A 24441-nucleotide genomic window follows, 5' to 3' on the forward strand; every position below is an offset into this window, starting at 1 on the left:
TACGAGCCTCGTGTCAGCAGTAATGCGCCAAAGTCAGGAGGTTATTTTCTCAAGAAAAACCCGCAGACTTCTTTTTTCTTTTTTAGCGAAAATAACGTTCAGCCATATAAATATATCGTGTCTAACGGAAAAGCTGTAAAAAATATCAATGCAAAAAAAAATTAAAAAAAACACAAAACACCCACACATGACATTCTAGACAACCATAATTTGTATCTATTTAACCAAGTAATTGTGAAATAAAGGCAAATCAATACTTTAAAGTCAGAAATCATGATTTTACCAATAAAACGTCAACAGTATTTCGGTTTAAATCAAAGATCATGATCAAACAGTGTTTCATAAACACAGTTTTTAATAGAAATTTGGCTCATAAATCAAATACAAATCTCTGTAATTGAATTCAAAACTATTTAAACTCTGGGAGTATTTTGAAATATTGGTCAAAATAGTGGTAATTATGTCAAATCTCTGAAAATTTTTGGAAAATAATCTGAAAAATGAAAGCGGTGAGCGGCATTAAACGGCTGGAATGCTACCTGAGGTTTTTTGTAAACCACAAGAGGGAAACGCCACTTTTGCAAGCTCACCTTGCTAACGCCATTTCCCAGGTAATGTAGCTTCCTCATGATGTTTGCAGAGTTGGGAACAAAATCCCTTTAAATTCGTAACTTAGTACTAAAGTTGTTTTTTTCTTACTATAAAAGATGGTGGGTCAACAAAGCCTCAATTGTAGACTCAGCCTGGTGGTGTGTATGTGTGAATTTCTGTGAAGATCGCTCGAACAAATGTTTTTTCTTTCTATAATGTGGGAAAACGTGAAAATATTTCACACTTTGCCGCAAAATGGCCACCAAGCTGTAGGTCCTGTAATCATTTCAACATTTCCTTTGGATATCCCCAACACGTGTGTTTTGGTTTTATTCCTGGATTTGGAGAAAAAAAAACATTTTGAGCTCCATGAGAGATTTTGGCCTAATTAATTTTTTTGACAGTTTCTCCCACGGTGATGCCATCATCTTCAGGATTCTCTAAATTCATTTTCACCGAGTAGAAGTTGTGTGCAAACTTAGGTGAGTTTTTGAGTATGCCGTGGGGCTCAAACTTTCGCTCAAAGATGCAGTAAGAAAGAAGAATTGTGAAAACAATCTGATTTTAGCAGTACAGGATTAAGAAATATATATGCAGATGATATTTTGCTTTTCAAAACCTTTAATATAATACAGTTATTTTACAAAGACACATAAAAATAAAAGGGAATATTGGAATTTGTTGTATGCATATAATATTGTTTTTTTGTTCATTTGAATTTGTCTATTTTTATTATATGTCTGTGCATTTACAAAGATGTAATTAGGAAATGCTTTGAACGTGTGACTCACCAGCAGGTTGTGCTTTTGTACTTTCATAAGTTACACTTTAGGTATGTCCAAAAAAACTTTAAAGGATCAAACGTTTCTATTGTTGCTCCTAAACATTGTGGTAAAGTGCTGTGACCTCCTACTCTCCACTTTGACCTCTCATGAGGGCACAAAGCTTTGCAGCAACTGTTCCTCTTTTGACACTTTAAAATCTAAAGTTCAGATCGTGGCAGAGTAATACAGTGTCAATTTACACAAATAAAAAAAAAGCATAAATAACAGACACGTTTTAAAAGAAAGATATTGTCATACATCATTGAAGGTATGAACATTAAATAATTCCGTGATCTATAAGTTTTTGTCTTTTTTTAAATCCATGTTTTCATGTTGACGGTTTTTTTCTTCTTCAAAAAGATAACCTGGCTACTGTAACTCATTGATTGTATGATATACATGTAGTTCCTGTTGACAGATTCTGGATACTCATCTGGATATTTTTTACAATGAAGCACCTGGAGATCAGTCTACGTCTACAAATTCCTGGCATGTCTTTTCTGTAAGGTTCCATGAATATGTTTGGAGCATTTTTTTTTTAAAAGAGTGCAAAATGATCAAGTATGAAATAGAATAAGAATGGTGGGAAAGTAGAAGAACGGAAGAAAGGGTTAGACATTCACGGAAGTGTCTTCAGTGCGCCATCTCTCAGTGTGTGGAACAGGCGTGGGCTTGTGGGATCGCCCCCTCCACCAGTGGTTTCAGTGACGTCACTGCACCCCCGAGGCCAAGTTCACATGACAAGCCTTACAAAGCAGCCTGCCATCTAACGGGTAGCAGCCGTGCTCGTGGGGTAGCTTGATGACACAGACCTGCAGACCAGATGGGACACCTGTTGAAGTGCGATGAGTAGCACCAGTCTGTGTTTGCACAGTTGCAACAGTACAGAGTGAGTGTAGGTCAGGGGTCTGCAACCTTTAGTGCTAAAATGGCTAAATGCTCCAGTGTCTTACCCAGTGAAGTCCCATCTCAATACAATTTATGTTTTGTGGCATTATTTCATTATTACGGAGCCCCCTAAAGGGACGTAGAAAAAAAACAACGCACTGGTGCTCACCCGTTACTAACAGCCATTAATACAAATACCAAAGGGCTTCAGTTTGTCCTAAGAATTTAAATGCCGATGCAGACGTCTGGCTCTTCAGAGTTCCACACCCTGTGGGTCCAGGTCTTGTAGAATGAGACGGACATGTTCTGTCCTCACGGGCAGCCCATTTTGAACGCACTTTGCACGCATCCACCGATATCCATGGAGTTTACCGGATGACCAAGTCCCAAAGCAAAGTAAGTCAATTAGCTCACGTAATGCCATTTCCAGGTAACTCGGGAAAATGCCTCTGTGCTCAAATGACCACAAATGGCCATATACTAACCGGTATCTTGTGCGCACCCGCTACTAACAGTTAGTAACTGGTGAGCACCCGTTACTTCATCAACTTCACAACTTCAAATGTTATTTTTATCTTCAATGTCCCTTTAGGGGCTCCTTACATTCATCTATAAAACAAAGCTTTAAAACATTTACGATTCTCAGTTATAACCATTTTATAACTGTCTTTATGTCACAATTTTTTACTTCTTTTCATTTTGACAACCGCAAATACAAGTTCCTTTTGAGATTAAAATATACACGGCAAGTAAGATCTTCCTGCTGCAGCAGATTTACTTGAATTGAAAATGCATGAAAGCCAATTCAAACATGAACTTTTCCATCATTGGGACTTTTGATCTACCTTCATCCTTTTTCTCCTTTTACTTTCAAATATAAAACATGACAACAGTGGTGTAGAATTCAATTTTTAACAAAAACAAATGAACCAAAACTGCAAAAAGAAACATGATGTGTTCTGTTACGCCCCCTTTGTACGCCCCCAACAAGAACTAAAAGTGAAGCTAAAAGGCTTCAGGGTGAACCCAGGCCAAAATAACAAACAAAACCCCAACTAACTGAAACATGTAATCATACCTGTACAAAGGAAAAGGAAAATAAAGACAAAACTCTAACCTCCCTAACCTAACAAAAACAGGAGAAAACATGTACTAAACAAAATGGCGGTTCACCCCTACAGCTTCACTTAACATAACTATAAACCAAAAGACTAATCAGAGTGGGCACAAACAATACGAACTACAAAGAACTACGAATACAAAATACTAAAGTGCAACACACAACTAAACAAGAGGTGAAATCAAAACCAAAATGGAGAAGAGGGCCAAGCTGCAGTGGAGACTGTTGCAGCAAGGCTCCCTTCCCCACGGTGTGGAGGTCCAAGTGGTGGCTTTAAAGGCTGCCTCCACCAGCTGGTCCGATTGGGAGGCCACGCCCTTTCCACCACACCTGAAATTAATCACAAACAAAGACATACAAACCCAAAGCTCCACACAAAACACAAGTCCCACTCTGATACAGAAATAATACAAAAAACACAGAACAAAACAAAACCAAATACGGCCACAGCCGTGACAGTTCATATGATTCGTATTTTCCTTCATAGTCAAAGATCCAGAGTAGAGGGATAAAATAGTCACAGGGTTGCAGACCCCTGGTGTGGATGATGCTTACCTCACACCTAAAGCAGTTTTCATGGTAAGAACGACCCAGACATTCAATAATGTAGCTGTCAGTACCGTCTTCTTTGGGAATGATCAGTTGATTACAGACGCCACACTCAGGAGCATACTTCCTTTAAGAACAACAATTTTCAGGACAGAAAACATTATGTCTTCTTATCTTTGTACCCTTTTCATGTATCAATGTTGAAGAATGACGTAGCAAGTCAAAAACAAGAAACAAAATAATCAAAAATGTTCTTTTTAAAAAAAATAATTTTGACATCATTTTCACTTAATGACTTACTGCTTCATACCTGTAGTAGTCCAAAAGGCAGTAAACTTCTCCGACTTCTCCTTGAGCAAAAGTCTGCTCACCGATCTGCTGATGACATGTGGTGCATGTGAAACAGGAAGGGTGGTATGGTCGCTCCAGTGCATGGATGATGTCGTCTATGATGGCCTCCCCACATGCCCAGCAAAGCTCCAAACTGGCCTGAGATAGAAAAAAAGGGTTTTAAAAGACTTGTTAAATATCCATAACAGTATTAGACATGAGTTATTGTTCTTTTCTAAAAGACCCACTCAGATCATCTTTTAATTTACTGTAAAAGCGTTCCCAGTGGTCTTTTAGATAAGATTGTGCTGTTTTTAAGTGCTGTGACATACTCAGAAATGCTATTTTAAACCTAGTTTTCTTTCATCATGAGAAAAACGCTATAGGAACATGTTCAAACCACAGAAAATACAATTTTCATCAGTCGCTATTTGATATTTTTGTCTCCTTATCTTGAGCAGAAAGAAATGTTTATGTTTGGTTTTACCTTCAAATGGAAGGAGCTATCAATCCCAGAAACAGATAACATAAGGTTTTGTTCTGTTTTGCCCCCGTGTATCACTGTAAAGTTTAGCTGACGTGGACCTACCTGGTAACATTCCTGACAGATGGGGATCATTGCTTTGTTGTAGTAGAGTTCACCAGCCAGCGGAATGTGACAAGATCTGCACTGGAAACAACCAGCATGGTAGGTCCTGTTCAGGGCATCGATGGCAGTCTCAAAAAGGGCTATTGGTTTCCGACAAAAGCCGCACAAGTCTGCAAAGGGAGCAGAGCGTCAAAGTAGGTCATAGCGATGTGCGGGTGCACACAAAAGCAAACAGATCGCAGTTACCGCCGCTCTCCCTGACTGCCTCCTCTCCACCGCTGTTTCTCATTCCATTGGCTTCTTCCTCTTTTCTCATCCCACTAGGTGGTGTGATTGTTTCCACCTTTAATGAAAATCACAAACATATAGACTTTACACCAAAAAACAATCTTATCAAAAAAGTATTTTCAAAAGCAAAATAATCTAAGTTTGCAAAAACCATGTCTCAGTGACTAGAATTTCTTTTTCTTAAAATAGGAATTCTTGGTAAGACAATTTTTCTCACCCCATTGGCAGACTTTTTTTCTTTTGCTTATTTAAAGAAAATGTTTCAACTTAAAGAATTTGAACTTATTTATATGCAGTGCATACATGAAAAAATGTTGCTTTAACAAGATGAAGCTATGCTTGACATCGTCACAAGATTATATAAATCTTCTGAAAAAGCCACAGTTTATGAAATTGTTCCTATTCGTTTGTTGTTGTTTTTTTTAACCCTTGTGCTATCTTGTGGGGTCTAGATGACCCCATTGCCACCGTTAAAGTGCCTCAGAGGCATGTTAACGTTGGCAATGGGGTCATCTAGACCCACTAGACAGTGTTCTGAACCTTTTTTCTTCAATGATTTGTGATCTTCACTGGTGACCATGGATTACATGAAATCTGTCCACCTTTATCCACCTTTGTCATGGTGGGGAGAACACCTCAATGTAAGGGGGGGGCGGGGGGGTCATCTGGACCCCACAAGATAGCATAAGGGTTGTAAAGTGTTTATATTAAATTATGCAGGCGAAAAACATAAAGGATCAAATATGTCTATGAAGACTCTCATTCATCCAGGTTGGTTCCATTGTAGTAGGTTTAGGGGATGTCATCTGGACTTGGTTTTAAAGTTGGAAGACGTTTCACCTCTTATCCAAGAGGCTTTGTCAATTCTGAAATAGCTGGTCTAAGAGCTGGTATATATGCGTTCATGGGGGATGAGTCAGACCTGAAACTGGAGGTGTTGTCCACTTAGCCTACATGGTTTTGGGTCGTTAATATACCTTTGTCCTCAGCTGGGGGTTGGGGAGTCAGTGACTCCCTCTCCAAATTGGTCGTCTCTTTCAGCGGTTAACGACTCAGGTGGAACTGGTTTGGTTTGTTTAGGTTTCAAAACACTGCCGTAGATGGATGGAAGAATAAACCTGAGACCAGCATCCTTAACCTCCTCTTAATAAGAATGGTGGTCTCAGGTTTATTCTTCCATCCATCTACGGCAGTGTTTTGAAACCTAAACAAACCAAACCAGTTCTGCCTGAGTCGTTAACCAGCTCTTAGACCAGCTATTTCAGAATTGACAAAGCCTCTTGGATAAGAGGTGAAACGTCTTCCAACATTAAAACCAAGTCCAGATGACATCCCCTAATCCTACTACAAAGGATCAAATATTAATGCAGAGAGCAGAGGATGTCTGCATCCATGCATCTCTGCACCCTCAGCTAAACGTTTTGAACCCGATGATGTCAAAGCAGGTTCACAAATACAACAGCCGTGTAGAAATGAAAATCTCCAGATCTGTACTGCAGCTTTTATCTCATCATGTTGTTGTCAATTGAAGTAACAGTAACTGGACATTTGGAAAGTAACATTGAAGGATAAACTCGAGTACCTTTTTCTCGGATGTTGGCTGCTGATGTGGGGGAAAGGGTCGATGATGAGAATGAGTCTGTGCTGGAGGGGCTGGCAGAAGAGCTGAATCTTCTGGAGATGGACGCCATGCATCGAGAAGAGGAGGAGGAGGAGGAGGAGGAGGAGGAAGAAAGAGCCCTAATGAGAAGCAAGAAAGTACGTCCTAGTTTGATGTCATTTAGTGAAAACAGGATCAACAGCAAAATCACCGTTAGAGGTTTTTGTGATCAACAATCTCAATCGAGTTCTCTAATCTCTCGGGTGGGCTGACAGCGGGACGTCGATGGTTTGGAAACATCAGGAAACACAAAAATTAAGAACAAGCATTGCTTTGACGTGGACTTTTTTCAGAAGACTAGGAGGCTAAGATATTGCTAACCTAAATTTAAAATGTTAAACAAATTGTTATTTGCAAACCCATTCAACATTTCAAATAGAAAAGACAAATACTGACTTGGCCATTGTTATAATCTTCCTAAAGTTGGATGTGTTGGTCCAAAAACATTTTAAATTGGCTAAACCTTTAAATAGAGATATTTCAGAAGTTCATTTAAAATTCTTGTTTAGATTTTTACAGATCTACAATTCACAGTTTGTTCTACAAATACATTTAAAAACTTTGTAAAAAAAAAAGAAAAAAAACCCTGCTAAAATAGAAAACTAAATATTAATAAGACAGACATCTCTCCTTCACAAAATGTGAAACATTGAGTAATCAATTGAGCCAGCAGATTGACATTTCTCTTTGATGCTTTCAGTTCAGTTTAGCCTTGAGCAGTTAATGTCGGATGAAGATCAGTGAAGTATTTCCCTTTTAATTTTTACCCAAGTCCGGACAAATAAAAGAGTTTTCTGCACCTTGTCAGCGTAGAATAAAGAGGCATTTCTCCAAACAGCTAACATACATATCTGTTCCAAAGCCTCAATGCGTGAAATTCACATTGAATCACTATGAGATAATGTATTCAAAGGAAGGTCAGTAAAGCTATTTAAATAACTGGTGTGTGCAGAGGACGCAGTAAGATGAATAAGCGGTTGCTACCATTGACTGCTGGATTGAGTGACTCTTCCCCGTGGCGTTCCAAACAGGAAGTACCTGATGGTTCCAAGAAGCCAAAATCCCATAGACGTTGTTAGAGAAATTAACAGCTGTTACTCATTCTATTGGTCAGAAGAACCATTCTGGGTCTGATACCTTTTTGAACCTGTTCTTGATAATCCTCTTTTTTTTACCTCTTTATTGCTAGTTATTCAAGTTATGAACTGACCAATCAATTGCCTCAATAAAAGACATGCGGTGCCCACCGGCCCCCACGTCTAAAATCTGAAATGTTTGATTGACAGATTCTCCTGAGCCCACTTTCAAGTGTTAGGGGTGTGGACTTCCATCAAGCTGGCTCCTGTTTGGTGAGAGTGGTTGACACAGAAATGATGACTCAGACCCACTGAGTGGTGACTGAATTGTTCTCATTTGGTTGGAGTCATGTTCTATGGGTGATGTCACTCTCACTCAGTCCAGTTCTCTTATACAGTCAATGGTCTGAACAGCCAAGACAAACTATTCAAAGTTACACATGCAGTTGGAGTTCTATAACAACATTTTATGAACCCATAGGATCACAGTTTTTTTTTTTTACTTTGTTCTTTGTTTTAGATATTGCTTCATTACTGTTTTCAGCTTCTCAGGTACCAAGTCTATCAAGTCAAGGTTGGCTGATTCCTGATGCAATGATGACGTCATGATTGCTTTGAACACGCGTGTTGCAAACAGTTCAGCTCTCTGCATATGAGAGTGCAAAGTTTTCTTGACTTTACAGTGCCTGCATTCCTGTAATCACTGTGAAAACAAACCTCGGTGCTCATGGGCAGACGGAAGACCCAAAGGCCCAATCAGGTTTCATGTAGGATTGAGAAAAAGGAACAGAAGGAGCAGAATCCACTTCATGCTGCCTGTCGCATCAGACCGCCAGGACGACTGATGCACTGATCAGATCTCCACTGAAAGTTACACATCTGTCTTTTTGTGTCCCTCTCAGTTTACTTCCATTTCTGCCACTCAGGTGTTGTAAAACAACATTGCTCAATCTCACTTTAGGAGGTGTGATTAGTCACCGATAGACTCACAAACTCACGACGGGTCTGGTTTGTTTCCTGTTTATCCATTCACCACTTCATAGCTCCCCTCTTGTCACCACAACAGTTGTTAGCTATCATCAGAAATAACGAATTTGCACACTAATTATAGTTTCCTGCTGCAGATTGTGTGCCCCACTCCTCCTAAATCCTCCTTTCTTACACTTGCACTTGTTCTTTTTGTAAGACTTTTGATTACGGAGTTAAACTTTATCATACCAGAACATTTTGTGCACCGTGCCTTTGGATTGATCTTGTTAAATGCATTTCAAAAAGAAAGATACTTGGCACTACATACCTGGTGAGCATCTCTTTGTTTGGTCTGCGTTTTCCTGTTGTCCGCTTTGTGCAGGTGTAGGAGTCCTGGCCTTTGCATGAGTCCAGCTTTTGCCGTTTACAGAACCGCGGGTGTCGGAGGGTGAGTGGTCCTCCGTCCTGTGTCTGGGGCCGGGTAAACCGCCAGCCGGGCTGGTGTCCTGGGTTTCTGCGCCCAGCTGTAAGCTGTAGGCTTTGAGGGAGGGCTGCCGCTGTGTGACAGTGGCCCGATGAGGAGACGCCAAAGTGATGAAGACAGAAGACACCACCCTTTTTGGGGGAGCTGCTGATGCCATGATGGACAGAAGCTCTCATCCACACTGACAGGAGAACAGGTCAACAGTTGTGACTCACTTTGGGAAACTTTCTGCTTTCATCACACAGGAAAAAATATTCATAAACAAGTCATTTAATCAGTAATTCTAGTGTGAATAAGCTCCTTCATCTTTGGCTTCAGAGAACCTTCTCACAATGAGAAAATAATGAGGAAGAAAAGCACACATTGTAAAAGTCGGTATTGCATGTTATGGATACGTACCTGTGGGGAAAAGGTTGCTCAGAGACAGCCCTTTGTCTCCTTCTTTCTCCTTCTCTGGATCTCAAACCTTCTGGTTTATTTTCCCTCCCACGAGCAGAAGACTTCACTCTTGGTGGAGAGGGGCTCCAGAAGGCCACTCCTTTTCCTCCTTTATCTCCCTCCCTCCTTCCCTCCTTCCCTCCCTCCCTCCCTCCCTCCCTCCCTCCCCAGCTTTACCATCTGTTGACCCCTCCTCCTCCTCCTGACAATGCCACCTCCCTCCAGACCGTAAAAGGTGAACAGTTAATCTCTGGCGAAGTGCAGTAAAAACCATGACACATTTATTCACTATGAAAGGCTGGCAAGCGCGCAAGCCCACGTACACGTGCATGCATGCATGCACACACACACACACACACCGCAGGTTATGCAACCGCACTGAAGTCATGCAGAAGATAGAGGAGCGCTTTTTCAAACGAAGTGTCACAAAGGTATTTGCTTTGGCACCGTAGAAAACACTCCCAGATGGTTCTCTCTGGAGGTCAGCAGGATGTGACTCGACGTGACTTTTGCAGCCTAAAAGCTTTTGTTGTTCTGAAACCTTGTGTGTTGTTGTTGGTCCTGCAGCCCTCATTGGGTCTGCCTTCGTTTTTCTTCTCCCTCTTTCCTTCTTCCCCTCCCCCCACAAAATCATATCACTTCACTCACTATCAGCGTCTTTTGGCATCGCCTCTTCTGGGGCCACAAAGACATCCAGCACAGAGCGCAGAGGATTGGGGTGAACTTCCTCGGACTATTTTGGTGAAGCTTTGGTGCACAGGAGCAGGATTACAGTGCACTGAATCAAGGCATTGTGAGACGTTTTAGTCTGAATGAAGCCCATCCATAAGGACTACCACAAGTTTTTTTTTTATATCTATAAATTGACCAAGCAGCCAAAGCCCTATAGCCTGACTTTTTCTAAATTTGCTAAAAAGAATGGAGTGATAAAACCAGCTTTCACGCTTTATATAGAAAGGGAAAGCACGGCGAGGGTTAACAGGAGGTGGCAATGAGGAGAAAGATGGGGGTCTCTGTTGTTCCAGCTCTTTGGAAAGGAATGCTGCTGTGATGTCATGACTGCAGAGGGGAGCATGCCCAGTAGAGACACAACATGCTCAGAGAGGAGACAATTCCCGGACCTCCACGTTTCAACACCCCACATGCCTCACAAAAGTCTTCATCTCATCACTGCCTTTGGACTCCTTTTGCTTACAGCTTAAAAAAGAAGGGGGGGGGGGGGGGGGTTAAGAGAAGTAAAGAAGCCAAAGAAACAATGAAAAACACATTGTACACGAGAAAACACATGCAGCTAAACTCCTCTATGGAGAAGAGCTGCAAAACTGCAAGTGTCTACGTCTCAAAAAAGTCAGTAATGGAGGTATCACAGCCCCCGCTTTTACATGCTGTGTCATTGCTCAAAAATGCTGTTTGCAAAGTGAAACTCTTTTTGCTGCTGCCAGAAAGAGAACCTTGTGATTCTTTCCTCAGTGTATTGTGTCTGTTCAGCTGAAGAAACTTCAATCTTTTTTGTTGCATCGAACATCAGGGGTCAAACATTTGTCAAGTTGATACGCCTCACAGCAAAGACAGTTGGTTTTTTCTATTACTTTCAAAATATGTTTATTAATTATAAAAATGCACAAAAGTTTTTACTTGTCAACTCTACGAGGTAACAGATTGTAGAATTACATAAAAAGGTAGCCAAAAAATTGGAGAAGACTAATCTTGATTAATAAATAACTAGAAAGTAGTAAACTACAGGTGTGATTCTTCTGAACAAAGTCCAAGCAAAAACGCACACACAACAATGCTTTACCTTTATTTTTTGTGTTTCCTCATGTTTCCAAAAATCTAGAAACAAGGAGTTCAACACAAGACCTGTGAGGAAAAAAGCTAATGTTAGAAAGCATAACTTCAAATATGTAGTTATGTCATACAGCCAATAACTAGTATTTGGTAACCAATTGTTTCCCTGTTTTTCTTTCTTTATTTTAGTATCTTCAACCATTTTTTGCCACTTAGCTCCTACAATCTATCAGCTATTTTAACCATTCAGATGTTAAAAAGTTCAGCTTTTTCCAGCTATGACTTTTGCTCCTTCAAATCCTTGAACTTTTCAAGATATTCCAGGATTTCCAGGACTTTTGCCTCCATTGAAACACATGCGGAATCCTTGGTGCAGAAGCTTGCTGGTTTTTATGGAAGCCTTTCTGTTGCATAATTAAAAATAAAAGTCAATACCAAAAATGCTTTTTCATTTTCAAAATCAACCTGCTTTTGTTGACTCAAATCTTAAAAGAAAAATCAATCCACCAAAATGCTTTTTCCTTTTTGTTCTTCAACACCGCTTATTCTGTGACATAATTAAAGCGATAATGCAAAGATGGGGTTGCATTTTCATTTTTCATCTACCGTGCGAAACATGTCCCATAATTCAATTCCAGACAGCATTTCCAGGAGGGAGGCGGAGCAATGACGTCAGTGCTTATTCGGTGTGGCCAACTGCTAAGACACAACAACAAGTCTAGGAGCAGTGCGGCCAGGATCGTAGCTTTGTGTTCGCGGCAGGGGAGGGTGCTTTGTTGCGTTGTGCGCTCCTGGTTGTTTAAACAGTTTCTCAGGACTGCGTAGCAGCATTTACCATATTTTCCGGACAATAAGTCGCCATTTTTTTCATAGTTTGGCAAGGGGTGCGACTTATACTCCGCAGCGACTTATATTAGAACTAAATTGAAATAAATACATTGTTAACCCTCCTGTTATGTTCATTTGTGAGGAACAGAGATGATGTTCCTGGCTAAATTTGATGTTTGAGGTATGTTAAGTGTTAAGAGTATGTTAAATGACTCAGAGAATCAGCAAACCTTTTTTTACATTAAGATCTTGAAGGCTAACAACATAATATTTTATTTTCCAATGATTTCATAGATTCAGAAATGCAATAAAAATGACAACTGTTTCTACAAATACAGGATGAAAACAGAGTATTAGTTGGACAATGATGCTTCATGAAAGGAATAAATAAACAAGTATGAGAAAGAATTACTGTGAAATTATGAGATAAACAGTCTGCTATGATTGTGTCATATGAGGTTGTGGAACTTATTAGTTCTTGGTCTCAGATTTTGTCACACAAATTTCCCGTCAAAATGCGACTTGTAGTCCAGTGCGACTTATCTGTGTTTTTTTCTACTTTATAATGCATTTTTGGGCTGGTGCGAATTATACTCCGGAGCGACTTATAGTCCGGAAAATACGGTATTCAGCAATATAGTATTCAACCCTGCATTTTCTGCTGGAAATTCTGCTCCTTCTAATTTTTATTGGTAGTTCTAAGCAAATTGTTTGTATCTTATGAGTTTTTATGTATCTAATTGAAGATGATTTTGAACAAAGTGACAATAACCAGTACATTAAGCGGAAAACACGAATGTTAAAACAAAATGTGAAAAAAATGTCGGGAGCTTGGAGCAAAAGGGTTTAGACTGTTTTTATCAAAAATGTCCTTAATTTTAGATCCTCTTACAGAGACAATTTGGGACTGGGCTGATTCTGACAGACACTTGGAAAAGTGTACAGCAAAGAGAATTTAAAACTACTTTAAATCTTGCAAAATTTAAATGTCTAAAAACAAGGTTTTACATCTTTGCAAAGATCAAATAGTCTTAAAAATTGTATGAAAAATCAAAGCTTTTGCATATCCAGTCATGGAAAAATGAACACCAAACCAAGTGGTTGCATTTAGAACATTTCTGAACATCCCAGAGACTGTTGTGCGCACATGCCAATTGTTACTCAACATGTTTTCCCAAATCATTGTTAGGTCAAGAAGTTGTGGCACAGATTATTCTTTCTTTTAAATATTTGCTTTTATTGGCGCTTCAGCCCAAAACAACTACCAGTAACCAAGATTCACATTTACATCTCTGCAGTGACCAACAGATTTCTGTTTCATCAACACTTAAGGGTAACTAAAAGTGTTTTGATGCAGTCTCTTCTGACCGAAGTTTCTTCTCTCATGTCCTGTGGCTGGACGTCTCTTCGTTGTTACTTAAGCTGGTCTCTTGTTCATCCTGAAAGCGAGTCATGAAACACAGGAATCACTTTTGCAGTCGGACACGTATCCAGCAAATGGAGGTGATTCAAACAGACCTGCAGCACAGCCTGCAGCAGATCCCGGGAGGACAGCAGACAGACTGCTTCCCCCCAAAAAGAGACGAGGACGTGAAGGACATCCGACCAGTTCCCCACTGTCAGCATCAGCACCAGCAGGCCTCCCAACCGCATCACCACAGTGTGAAGGAGCTTCTCCATCCCCGCCTGCTTTTGCTGAGCTTCTGCAGACAAAAGACGGAGTTTCACTTCAAAACATTCGTGCCATCTTGTTTTGTTTATGATAGGAAGGTTTTATTTTTATTGCTTAATTTTCAGGATTTGCCAAGTATTATACAATTTTACATTGGGTAATAAAATTGTTTTTACTTGAACTGCTACAGTAAAAAAAAATCCTATCCTTCATTCTGTATGTCTGATTCAAAATGTAAAATATTTCTAAACCTGAAAAATCTCTTTGGGATTTTATTTTCCCCTTTAAAGATTTCTCTATAACCTCTTTAGTTATTACATTTAAAATTTCTGTTATTTTTGCAGATTTTAGCTTCGATGGTACATTTGTTTGCGCACTGGATATTTTCCTTCCATCAACGAGACTTTCCCTGATCATCACCTTGAGTGAAAACCACCAGCATAGTGTAGCAGAGAGTCAGCGGAGTCCAGAACTTTATAGCATCTTTGTGGAATAGGAAGTGTTCATAGACGGTGGAGGCAGAAGCCACAGTCCCTACTGCGAAGGCCAAGACGACCGCTCGCTGCAGCGAAGCCAGTAAGGTGTGTCCAGAGGTCAGAAGGTGGATGCACTTTCCACAGTAACGCTCTGTGCTGTGCAGAGCGTAGAGTCTGGCTGCATGGCTCCAAAGACTGCTGCTGTAGCTCGCCACGACCCAACTGAGGCCAGCAGCCAGCAACAAGCTCAGGGAGCTGTGGAGAGCCCCCTGATGGAGGAAAGCTAAAGTGCAGAGGAGGCTGCAGCCCAAGGAAAACTGACACTGAATGAGAAGCAAATCCAAACTTCCGACACCTGCATTCTGGGTGCAAAAGCAAACATTTAGATGAACTCAACTAAATATGAAACTGTTTGTATTCTAGGAACTCACCAATCCGGCTGACATCCAGGCAGAAACAGCTCTGAGCAGAAACTCAAGCACTATGAGTGAGGATACTCTGGAGCCAACCACAGACAAAACAAAAGACAGACTCCAGAACTGAAGAGCTGCTCTCCAGCTGCTCCTCAGGGGGGTTTCTGGTGAGGAGGGCTTCTGTTCACTCTCACCTCCAGATATTTCTGAATCCCTGTAAAGGAAACAGGAAGTAAATCAGACCATGTATCCATTGCCTATTTGTTCAGTCTAGCTTTCTCTTGCACCTTTACCTGCATGTTTGAATGAAATGGTATACTCTCAGCAGATTGTACAGAACGGACACTCCACAAGCGCTGACTAGTCCTGAAAACAAACACGTGTTAAGAAAGACAGCAGAGTCTGAAACCTCAAAGTTCTTCAAAAACTGTGGATGAATCGATAGAAATATTGTAAACTGACCTCGAAGAAAGCAGTCAACAGGATTTGAGTCCAAAGGTGTCCATTCAAAAATTCCCCTGATCCAAGAGAACAGGAAGAACATATCTGCACTTTCCTCCCAAATCTACTGTCAAACTAAACCAGATGTTGGTGCCACTTCACTCAGGACCTCATAAAACCGGATTTTAAACAGTCACAACATTTCGGCACTGCTTTTACTTTTTACTGACCGACTTCCAAAGGTCAACTGACTTCACAGCAGTGGTCAATGGGATCATGTCCTGATAATCTGGCCCAAAGTCCTTTTACAAAGACTAGACTTTGATTAAATTAACACAAATTAATTTGTGCCTAATTACATCAGTTTTCTAAACACTTTTTCTCCTTTTTGTTCAATTCCTATTAAATTCATGTCATAGAATGGACCAATTAAAATTAAAGCAATTCCCATACCTGTAACCCACCAACTACAAATAAGATGCTTTTTAAACTCGTTTTTATGATAGTATCCATTATGATACGTTGGGTGATTTGGTTGGATTTTCTTCACAACTATGTTAGTTTAAGATGCAAACATTTTGAAATGAGTGTTCAGAATAAAAAAAACACCTTATGTCCCCACATTTTTAACATGGTGTAACTGTACTATAAGAGTTATTATCAACTCATTTTTCCCTCTTTCAAAAGAGCAAGTAGTCATTAAAAAAAAAGTATAATAATGTGTCTTTTTCACCATTAAGTCTTGAAAATTAGCTCAACTTTTCCCACCAAGTGTTATTGAGATTCCGCGGAAGCAGCCATTTTGACATGAACAGAAAACGCCCTTCTGCTGCCCCTAGTGGAATGATGATGAACTGCACAGTGGAAAACACGGACCAAGTATTATACATTTGGGTTTTTCAGGAAAGTCTGGATCATGCTAATGGAACAGGGGGCCAAAACATATCAGCATGAAATATGACATGAACGGTTATAGAGGGTTATACAGCTAATTAAATTAGTTTCTTTTTACATCCATAATATGGGAAAGGAGTGAATCCAACGTTTTATAGAGTCAGAGGGGCGGAGACATAAAAAACATCACGTTTCTTACAAAATAAAACTTTATTCGGATAAGTCAGAACAGTTTAAAGGCCTAAAGATCTCCAGGTATCAGGTTGACTTCCTGTACATAAAGTACCCATCTTTTACATTTTTTTTGGCTTTGCACACATTTCAGTAAATTAAAATTAAATCAACAACAATGAACAGTGCCAACCGTACACATTAAGCCTGGAAAACAGACCTAACATCAAACCAGAGTTCCATTTATAATACACTCCTGCTAGCCGGAAACCTGATCAAGTTTTTAAAATCCTGACAAAGAACTCTTAATATTAATTTCACACACATGTGGATGATACCCAAGGGCCCCAGATTTCAATTTCTGTGCTTTACCTAAAGTCTCACGGAAGGCAATGGTGTGACATTTGACGTAATGGCTTTTGACGTGAACCATTTGATATAAGAGCTAAACATATGTTCCCACTCTGTATGAAATTGTGCTTTTGATATGTTCTTGCTGCATTTTTCTGATGATGGGATAAAATTACGCTTAAAATTGCATTTCTGAGTATTCCTAGATTTAAATTGCTGTGAATCAGATAAAAAAATTTCAGTTTGAAAAAGTGTGTGATGTAGAAAATACGGTGGGCGGGGCCACAAGCTCGCTGCTCTGTTCTGCAGTGGGCGGAGTTGTGCCACGCGTACGGTCCTGCCCACAAATCAGAGGTGAATTTCTGATGGACTCCTGCCGCTTTGCAGAAACTATGTCCCAGAAAACCACGCAGGTGGATTTAACTAAAAAACGGTGTCATTATAATTAAAAGACCACCGGGAACACGTTTACAATAGATCAACAGATGATCGGAGTGGGTCTTTCAGAAGGGCTTGCTGTGGACACCACAAGATAACACAAGTGGTAGAGAGGAGACGTTAGTGGAGGCATTTATATTTCTTTCTTTTGCTCTCAGCAGGTTCATTTTCAAAATGTCCCACTTGCATAACAGTCATCGTCACAGAGCGACGTGGGGGTCGGGGGGCTCTGCATTTCAGCTTCGTGCTTCTTCCTCGGCTCTAGTCGCATTTGACGGCCTGTTGCCTCATGAGGTCCCAGAACAGCATGCTGAGCACCGTGTGCGGGGCCAGCCGCACAAACACGGGGCCCATCCCTTTATATAACCCCAGCAAACCCTCCGCTTGGCACACTTTCAGCAAGCAGTCGCAAAAGCCCCGGTAAAGGCGGCCCTGGAAGGGAGACGACACGTGAGACCTCACAGCTTTCAAGGATTCAAGGAACTGTATGGAGATGAAAAGAGGCTCACCCTGCCAAGCTTGTCCACGGGCTGGTTGTAGAGCCGCGTGCTGATGACATCAAAGGGTGTCATGGTGATGGCTACTGCAACGCCACTGATGGAAGCGGCTACTAGCGCCATCAGCCATCTGTTTGAGCCAAACCACTAAATGAACAGGAAAAAGGGGAAGTGAGAGTCACTTGACTGCTGTTGGGTTGACAACATTGTCAGCTGTTCACTGTGTTCACCTGACAATGTGACACCCAGTCCTTGGCTGAGGTGAAGGTTGACAGCTGAGCAGCTGATCCCACCATGACTCGAGGCACCGCTCCATTCACGCCCCTCCAAAGACCGCTCAGACCCTCTCTTCTGTAGATGGTCATGAAGGCATTGGACACGCCCTGAAATGAAAGACAAAACCTTTATCACGCTTAGCGTTTACAGCTTTCTACTGTCATGCGATGGAAGATCTGTTCAAAAAAACAATGCCGATCTGTTTGGATGTCCTTAGCCTGAAAGAGTTAACTAGAGATCCTACATGGTTGTCTGTGGAATAACTTCATTTGATAGAGGCGCATCGCCTTAACGCATCCTTCATCTGTAAAAGATGTTGTCTATAAAACAGTGTTAGACTCAAAACAAATCATCAGAGTTTGGGATCCAGCCATGAAATCGTCAGACATTCACAGATTTCACAGGGTCAGGGATGTTTTGTGGAAAACAAACTGAATCAAAAAGGTTTCATGATGACATTTACACATGAAAAAAAGAACACAATTTATTCATCTGAGGATCAGAAAGATTTTGTCTCAGCATCATTGTGTCGGATGGAAAAACTGAATGTTTTCTTGGCTTTCAGAGTGTGCTGCTACATAAGGGCAGCATAGTTTTAGACAGCTTTAACGGAATAAATGTGGATTGTTACAGCTCATGAGCTGCGCCGTGGAGTGGCGTTTAGCATTCTGGCCTCACAGCGAGAAGGCCCGGCTGGATCCTTTCTGTTCGGAGTCTGCACGTTCTCCTCGTGCAAGTTTTTCTCTAGGAACTTCGGTTTCCTCCCACCGTTCAAAAACATGGCGTCTTTAAATTGGGCCACGGTGTGCATGCGAGTGTGTGGGATAGGCTCCAGCAACCCTGTGACCCCAAAAGGGATTCAGCAGGTTCTGAGGATGGATGGACGGATATTGCAGCTGTTAGTTGTGTTGCTCCCAGCAAAACCAAATATGCATCAAATGCATATCTTTGTGGGATAAATATCTAATGGGGAAAAAAACCGTTGTACAGGTGAATGGTTTTCAGTCTGCTCAGCATTTAAAAAAAAACGGCGTTTCAGCTTTCAGACGCTGAAGCTCATTCAACAGCAGCTTCAATAGCGGTTCTCGTTCATCCAGGTGACGTTGCCTTAATGTCGAGTCTGGAAGTCCCAACTTCAGGACTCTCACCAGCGGTGAAGAACCTTACAGCAGTAAAACCAGAACCTTCCCCAGTGGGATGTAGTGCTGTTGATGACCATAGTCTGATGTGAAAATGCATTTCTAACCTGATGGTTGTGCTGATGACCCACTGCAATAGCCTGAATGGTCTGAGCTTGTAAATGGGTCTTCACCTATAAAACAAAACAGTTCTTATTCTCAGAACACAAACAAACAATAACTGGTAAAAACCATACATGCTTTGTAAAATTAGGTCAATGATTTGAGCTGCACAAAATACTGAAAATGTAACATTTTGATGAGTTCTTTTCTCCAGTATTTTTAGATAGAAAAGGGTTAAGCAAACAAAAAGGTTGAGGGTCTCTTTTCTACCCCTGGTGCCATCTTGACCCCACTCCCAACGTTGGAGTGGGGTCTGTCTGTCTGCCTCAAAGGCACTTTAACATTGGGAGTTGGGTCATCTAGACCCACTAGACAGTGCTCTGAACCTTTTTTCTTCAATGATTTGTGATCTTCACTGGTGTCCATGGATTACATGAAATCTTTCCACCTTTGTCATGGTAGAGAGAACACGTCAATGGAAGGCATTGACTTACTGTAGGTATCATCCACATGTGTGTGAAACTAAAATTAAGAGTTTTTTGTCAGGATTTTAAAAACTTGATCAGGTTTAGCTGATAGCAAAAGGGCTACAGGACCCCACAGAGTGTCAGTGAACCTCTCACTCCTTTCATCATTCATTCCCAGCAACACACAGATGCTAGATATTTGGTTTTTACAGCATTTGTTGAGTTGATTAAGAGAGTCCATTTTGTGACTGAGCTGCCCACACATGCCAGTACTGTGTCCTCCTTCCCCTACAGTAGTGCTGAGGAGACTCTTCCACTCGTTTGAAAGGAGATATCCCAGCATTCATGGAAAGACTGAAACTTGAGGCTAGGGATGACTGTAGATACAAATTCAGAAAACAAACTGTGTTGAAAGGCTCACCTGCTCTCAGCGGTAATGCTGTGAGCAGGTTTTCAGTCCGTTTTCTCTTAAAGGTGATTCCAAAACAGGAGCACCAGCAGGGATTTCATCACAAAGGGGAGACAGAAATCCACTCCTCTGGAGCTCCAATGCTGTTCTGAATTCTTCAAATTATGCCTCATGTGTGCAGTCATGACAAAAACGGTAACATCTCTGTGATCGTGTTTCCCCTCACAGCAGACAGAAATAGAAGAGACACTTCTCTGAAAGAGCTCCAGGGCTTCTTGTTATGGCTTTTCAAGCCATATGTTGAGCTGTAAAGACTTTATTGATAGCTTTATGGCTCGTAAATCTGCCCATCTGTTCTTATTTTTTCATTTTAAAGAAGTTTCTCCTCTTTCTTTGATACCTTAAGAAGGAAACAAAAGAGGCAGTTTTATGGTTAAAGAGACCAATATTGTAAAAACCTATGAAAAAGATTTCTGAATGTGGTTTAGAAGTGATCCACTGTGTAAGGTCATCACAGTTAAAAACTGTTGCAAAATCTGTTATATGAGCGAAACAGCCTGTTTTCCAAATAGGTTAAGTAGATCCCGATCTTCTGATCAACATTCACTGGCCACCGGGTTAGCCCACCTGTCCAACTGCTCAACAACTCAATTTTCTAATCAGCCAATCACATTGCAGCAGCTCAATGCATTTAGGCCTGTAGACATGGTCCAGACAATCTCCTACAGTTCAAGCCGAGCTTTAGAACAGAGAAGAAAAGGGATTGAAGTGACTTTGAACGTGGTTTTTGGTGCCAGACAGGCTGGTCTGAGTATTCCAGAGACTGCTGATCTACTGGGATTTTCACCCACAACCTTCTCCAGCCTTTACAGAGAATGATCTGAAAAAGAGAAACTATCCAGTGAGCGGCAGTTCTGTGGGGGGAAATGCCTTGTTGATGCCAGAGGTCAGAGGAGAATGACCAGACTGGTTCCATCTGATAGAAAGACAACAGGAACTCAAAGAACCACTGGTTCCAACCGAGGTCTGCAGAAGAGCATCTCTGAACACACAACACGTCCAACCTGGAGGCAGATGGACGACAGCAGCAGAAGACCACACCGGGTCCCACTCCTGTCAGCTAAGAACAGGAAACTGAGGCTACAATTCACTCAGACTCACCAAAACTGGACCATGGAAGATTAGAAGAACGTTGTCTGGTCTGATGAGTCTCCATTTCTGCTGCCACATTCTTATGTTAGGGTCAGAATTTGGCATCAACAACATGAAAGTATGGATCCATCCTGCCTTGTATCAATGGTTCAGGCGGGTGGTGGTGGTGTCATGATGTGGGGATATTTTCTTGGCACACTGTGGGCCCCTTTGTTCCAGCTGAGCATGGTTCCAACACCACAGCCTACCTGACTATTGTTGCTGACCATGTCCATCCCTTTCTGACCACAGTGGACCATCTTCTGATGCTACTTCCAGTAGGATAAGGAACCATGTCATAAAGCTGGAATCATCTCAGACTGGTTTCTAGAACATGACTATGAGTTCTCTGGACTCAAATGGCCTCCACAGTCACCAGATCTCAACCCAATACAGAACCTTTGGAATGTGATGGAACGGGAGATTGGCATCATGGATGTGCAGCTGACAAATCCGCAGCAACTGTGTGATGCTGTCATGACATTATGGACCAAACTCTCTGAGGAATGTTTCCAGAACCTTGTTGAATCTATGCCACCAAGGATTAAGGCAGTTCTGCAGGCAAAAGTGGTCCAACCCGATACTAACAAAGTGTATATAATAAAGCGGCCAGTGTGTATATCCTCCCTTTACATTGCACTTTGCCCTGCTTAACAGAGTGGTGCTGACTCATGCATGATCATTTGCTTTGCTTTAGCACCTGGATGCACATTGAAGGTGATCTAATATGGAGAAGCAGCAAAAACAGAAAGATATTTTTACATTTCCACTGAGTTAAGTTCTTGATCTTGTGGAGCCAATACTTGACAGTTAACAGACAGACCAGTGTTTAAAGAATAAAATCACGTGGAGGAGCTCTTCTCTCACGCAAACCAATTGCTTGGTTTGGCTCCAAAATTGCAGATAATATTTAGATTGGTGTTTGTGAATTTCATGTTATTTTACCTGGAAAAACAGAATCAGAGAAATCAGACATTTTCAAATAGACAGTAAAGTGATCTGAAAGAACTGTAAAAATAATTCCCAGGTGATCAATCAATCTAAAAGAAAAACTTTAACTGTTCAAGATTCAAGATACGAGTTCAGGATGCATAGCTTACCAGGTAAGCAGGAGAAGCACAGAGGGCCCCCAGAGCCCCGACACCAGCTCCACACAGCAAACTCCCGCCAGGGAAAGCGGTGACTCCTAGATATTCACAGTAGGAATAACATCCCAGCCTCACTCCATTCATCACGCCCTGGTAGATCAGCCCGACTGAGAGGCCTTTCTGCAGACCCCTGAGCCCATCAGTGCGGCCCACCACCCAGAGGGCCTGCAGGACTCCCCGGTAGTGGATCTGGTAGGACCCCCGAGCACAAAGCTCCCCCTGAAGCTGCAGACGAGTCTTCACCACCTCCAGAGGATTGGTGAACACGCAGGCGCCACAGCAGGCCAGAGCGCCCAGTGCAAAGTCCAGCGGAGGCCAGACCGCCGTGGGAGGCGGGGAGGGCTCAAAGACACTACGGGGCACCACGGCGGTCACCATCCTCTGAGCGGGTAGGGTACCCACAGCGGACTCTTCAACTGAAGCTTTCAACAGCTGGACATCGCTCATCCCTGAGTTCTGAAGGTTTCAGTTTGCAGAGAACAGGCAGAGCCTGTCGACCTGCTTACAGTACAGAAAAGTCAAGGCAAGTTTGCAGCTGCCGGAGTTTCAGTTGTGCAGGAAAAATGCTCCTCTCTGGCTTCCCCCTGCGTTGACGTCTGTCTGTTTGCTCAATGAGGCAGCGTCTGCAGGAGAACATGATCATAAAGAGCAGTTCAGGTCGGTGTGGTTTACAAAAGCCCAGCCCTTCACATCAGGAAAGTTGGAAACCTGCAGAAACAATGGTGGAATCTAAACCTGTTAGACCTCATGCTGCTCCTTTCTCTGAACTCACTCCACTTCCAGCAAAACAGCCTCCAAGAAGCTTCAGCTAAAATGATAACAAGAGGAATTACTTACACGTGCAATCAAAAGTACAAGAGAAAAGTCCTGCAGCAGTATCCCTTCAGTTTGGTGGCTGAGACTCGCAGGGCTCAGCTCCATTCTTCCTCTGTCCCCATCATTGTAAACATGTGTCCTCAGCACATTCATTGTGGGAGGCTCCTCCCTCTTCTCCTCCGTACAGCCAATCCAGACTCCGTCCTGTCCGCCAGCTCAGCGCAGATCTGAGTCTGCACGAATCAGAGCGCTCAGCGGCGTCCGGCCCCTGTGCCCGTCCTATAGGCTCTCTCTGGGTAAAAGGTTAGAGAGGCTGTGAGGGGGGGAGGAGGAGAGTAGTCTGATGGAAAAGAGGGCAGGAGTTGTCAAAACATGGCAACCCAGCCAAAGCCAGTGTCTGCAGAGAAAATGAACCTATGGCCAGCGTTCCATGATCAGCGTACCACGATTTTACTCCTGTTAGTTTACGAGTGTATGAAATGTCCAGGCCAGGACAAGGGCTCAGAAACATAGTTTTCTTTCAAAAATGGCAAATGATATTTTTTCTGTCTCGACAGTTGTGAACCCAAACACCTTTTAAGTTTAGTATATTTTGCTTACATTTATAGGCAAAAACCCTCACAGAAGGGGTGAAACGCTAAAAATGGAGCCATTTGTGAAAACTATGCCAACTAAAGTTTAGAAACCCTTTTATTTTTTAACTTTTTAATCAACCTCTTTTGTCTTGTGCCCCAGAAATCTTCCTATTTGTTGAAGAAAGGTCCTCAAACAAAACAGAACTGACAGTTCAATAAGAGTCATGATCATCTAGGGCTTGAAGGTTTACATAACAGACAAAAAAAAGGCAACAGATTACTTCCCTGTTGCTCACAAACGGTCATATTTACCACTCTGGCTTTCACCTTTGGTATCAGAACCTCAAGGTAAAAAAAACCAACTCCAAATGAAACACATGTAAACACATAAACCATGAGTTTAAAGGTCAGAACTGACCATTATACCAGACATAAGCAACATGTTCAGATGACAGACGTAGAAGTTCAACCTGGACTGCATTTCTCCTCTTTCAGCTGAGAGGTAGCAGCGTTTGTGAGACACCCGACACACTTCAGGACAGC

The 24441-nt window shown here is 41.7% G+C and overlaps 3 protein-coding genes across 4 annotated transcripts; all 3 read right to left on the reverse strand.

The window, feature by feature from the left end:
• Positions 1-341: 341 nt before the first annotated feature.
• fblim1 (filamin binding LIM protein 1) lies at positions 342-9901 on the reverse strand. Of its 2 annotated transcripts, none has more exons than XM_023954709.1 (8): positions 9768-9901; positions 9213-9549; positions 6762-6853; positions 5138-5234; positions 4892-5061; positions 4283-4461; positions 3979-4099; positions 342-2227 (listed from the first exon to the last, which is right to left on the reverse strand). In XM_023954709.1, the coding sequence occupies exons 2-8, from the start codon at positions 9523-9525 to the stop codon at positions 2126-2128; spliced, it is 1074 nt and encodes a 357-aa protein (XP_023810477.1). In that variant the 5' UTR covers positions 9526-9549; positions 9768-9901; the 3' UTR covers positions 342-2125. The 2 variants fall into 2 exon arrangements, with proteins under 2 accessions (XP_023810477.1, XP_023810476.1); XM_023954708.1 differs by having other exon boundaries at positions 6762-6919.
• Positions 9902-13638: 3737 nt separating this feature from the next.
• tmem82 (transmembrane protein 82) lies at positions 13639-15725 on the reverse strand. Its single transcript, XM_020701462.2, has 6 exons — positions 15446-15725; positions 15277-15349; positions 15002-15197; positions 14515-14932; positions 13941-14125; positions 13639-13861 (listed from the first exon to the last, which is right to left on the reverse strand). Exons 1-6 carry the CDS (start codon positions 15525-15527, stop codon positions 13805-13807), a joined length of 1011 nt encoding a protein of 336 aa, XP_020557121.1. The 5' UTR covers positions 15528-15725; the 3' UTR covers positions 13639-13804.
• A 784-nt stretch (positions 15726-16509) lies between these two features.
• slc25a34 (solute carrier family 25 member 34) lies at positions 16510-24257 on the reverse strand. Its single transcript, XM_004086103.3, has 6 exons — positions 23345-24257; positions 22460-23130; positions 19298-19363; positions 18006-18158; positions 17788-17922; positions 16510-17710 (listed from the first exon to the last, which is right to left on the reverse strand). The coding sequence occupies exons 2-6, from the start codon at positions 22952-22954 to the stop codon at positions 17540-17542; spliced, it is 1020 nt and encodes a 339-aa protein (XP_004086151.1). The 5' UTR covers positions 22955-23130; positions 23345-24257; the 3' UTR covers positions 16510-17539.
• Between the last annotated feature and the right edge of the window lie 184 nt (positions 24258-24441).

Source organism: Oryzias latipes, chromosome 5, assembly GCF_002234675.1.
Source record: "Oryzias latipes chromosome 5, ASM223467v1".
In the NCBI taxonomy this organism is placed as follows: domain Eukaryota; kingdom Metazoa; phylum Chordata; class Actinopteri; order Beloniformes; family Adrianichthyidae; genus Oryzias; species Oryzias latipes.

What these genes read in the sequence shown, in the direction of transcription:
- fblim1 (XM_023954708.1), bottom strand. Translation starts at nt 9,525, where the DNA reads ATGGCATCAGCAGCTCCCCCAAAAAGGGTGGTGTCTTCTGTCTTCATC. An exon ending in AGCCAACATCCGAGAAAAAG is followed by an intron (nt 5,235 to 6,761) that starts GTACTCGAGTTT and finishes TTTTCATTAAAG; the next exon opens with GTGGAAACAATCACACCACC. An exon ending in TGCCTTTTGGACTACTACAG is followed by an intron (nt 4,100 to 4,282) that starts GTATGAAGCAGT and finishes TTGTTCTTAAAG; the next exon opens with GAAGTATGCTCCTGAGTGTG.
- tmem82 (XM_020701462.2), bottom strand. Translation starts at nt 15,527, where the DNA reads ATGTTCTTCCTGTTCTCTTGGATCAGGGGAATTTTTGAATGGACACCT. An exon ending in CATTTCATTCAAACATGCAG is followed by an intron (nt 15,198 to 15,276) that starts GTAAAGGTGCAA and finishes TTTCCTTTACAG; the next exon opens with GGATTCAGAAATATCTGGAG. An exon ending in GCTGGTGGTTTTCACTCAAG is followed by an intron (nt 14,126 to 14,514) that starts GTGATGATCAGG and finishes TTTTGTCTGCAG; the next exon opens with AAGCTCAGCAAAAGCAGGCG.
- slc25a34 (XM_004086103.3), bottom strand. Translation starts at nt 22,954, where the DNA reads ATGAGCGATGTCCAGCTGTTGAAAGCTTCAGTTGAAGAGTCCGCTGTG. An exon ending in ACTGGGTGTCACATTGTCAG is followed by an intron (nt 17,923 to 18,005) that starts GTGAACACAGTG and finishes CTGTTCATTTAG; the next exon opens with TGGTTTGGCTCAAACAGATG. An exon ending in CCGTGGACAAGCTTGGCAGG is followed by an intron (nt 17,711 to 17,787) that starts GTGAGCCTCTTT and finishes TCTCCCTTCCAG; the next exon opens with GGCCGCCTTTACCGGGGCTT.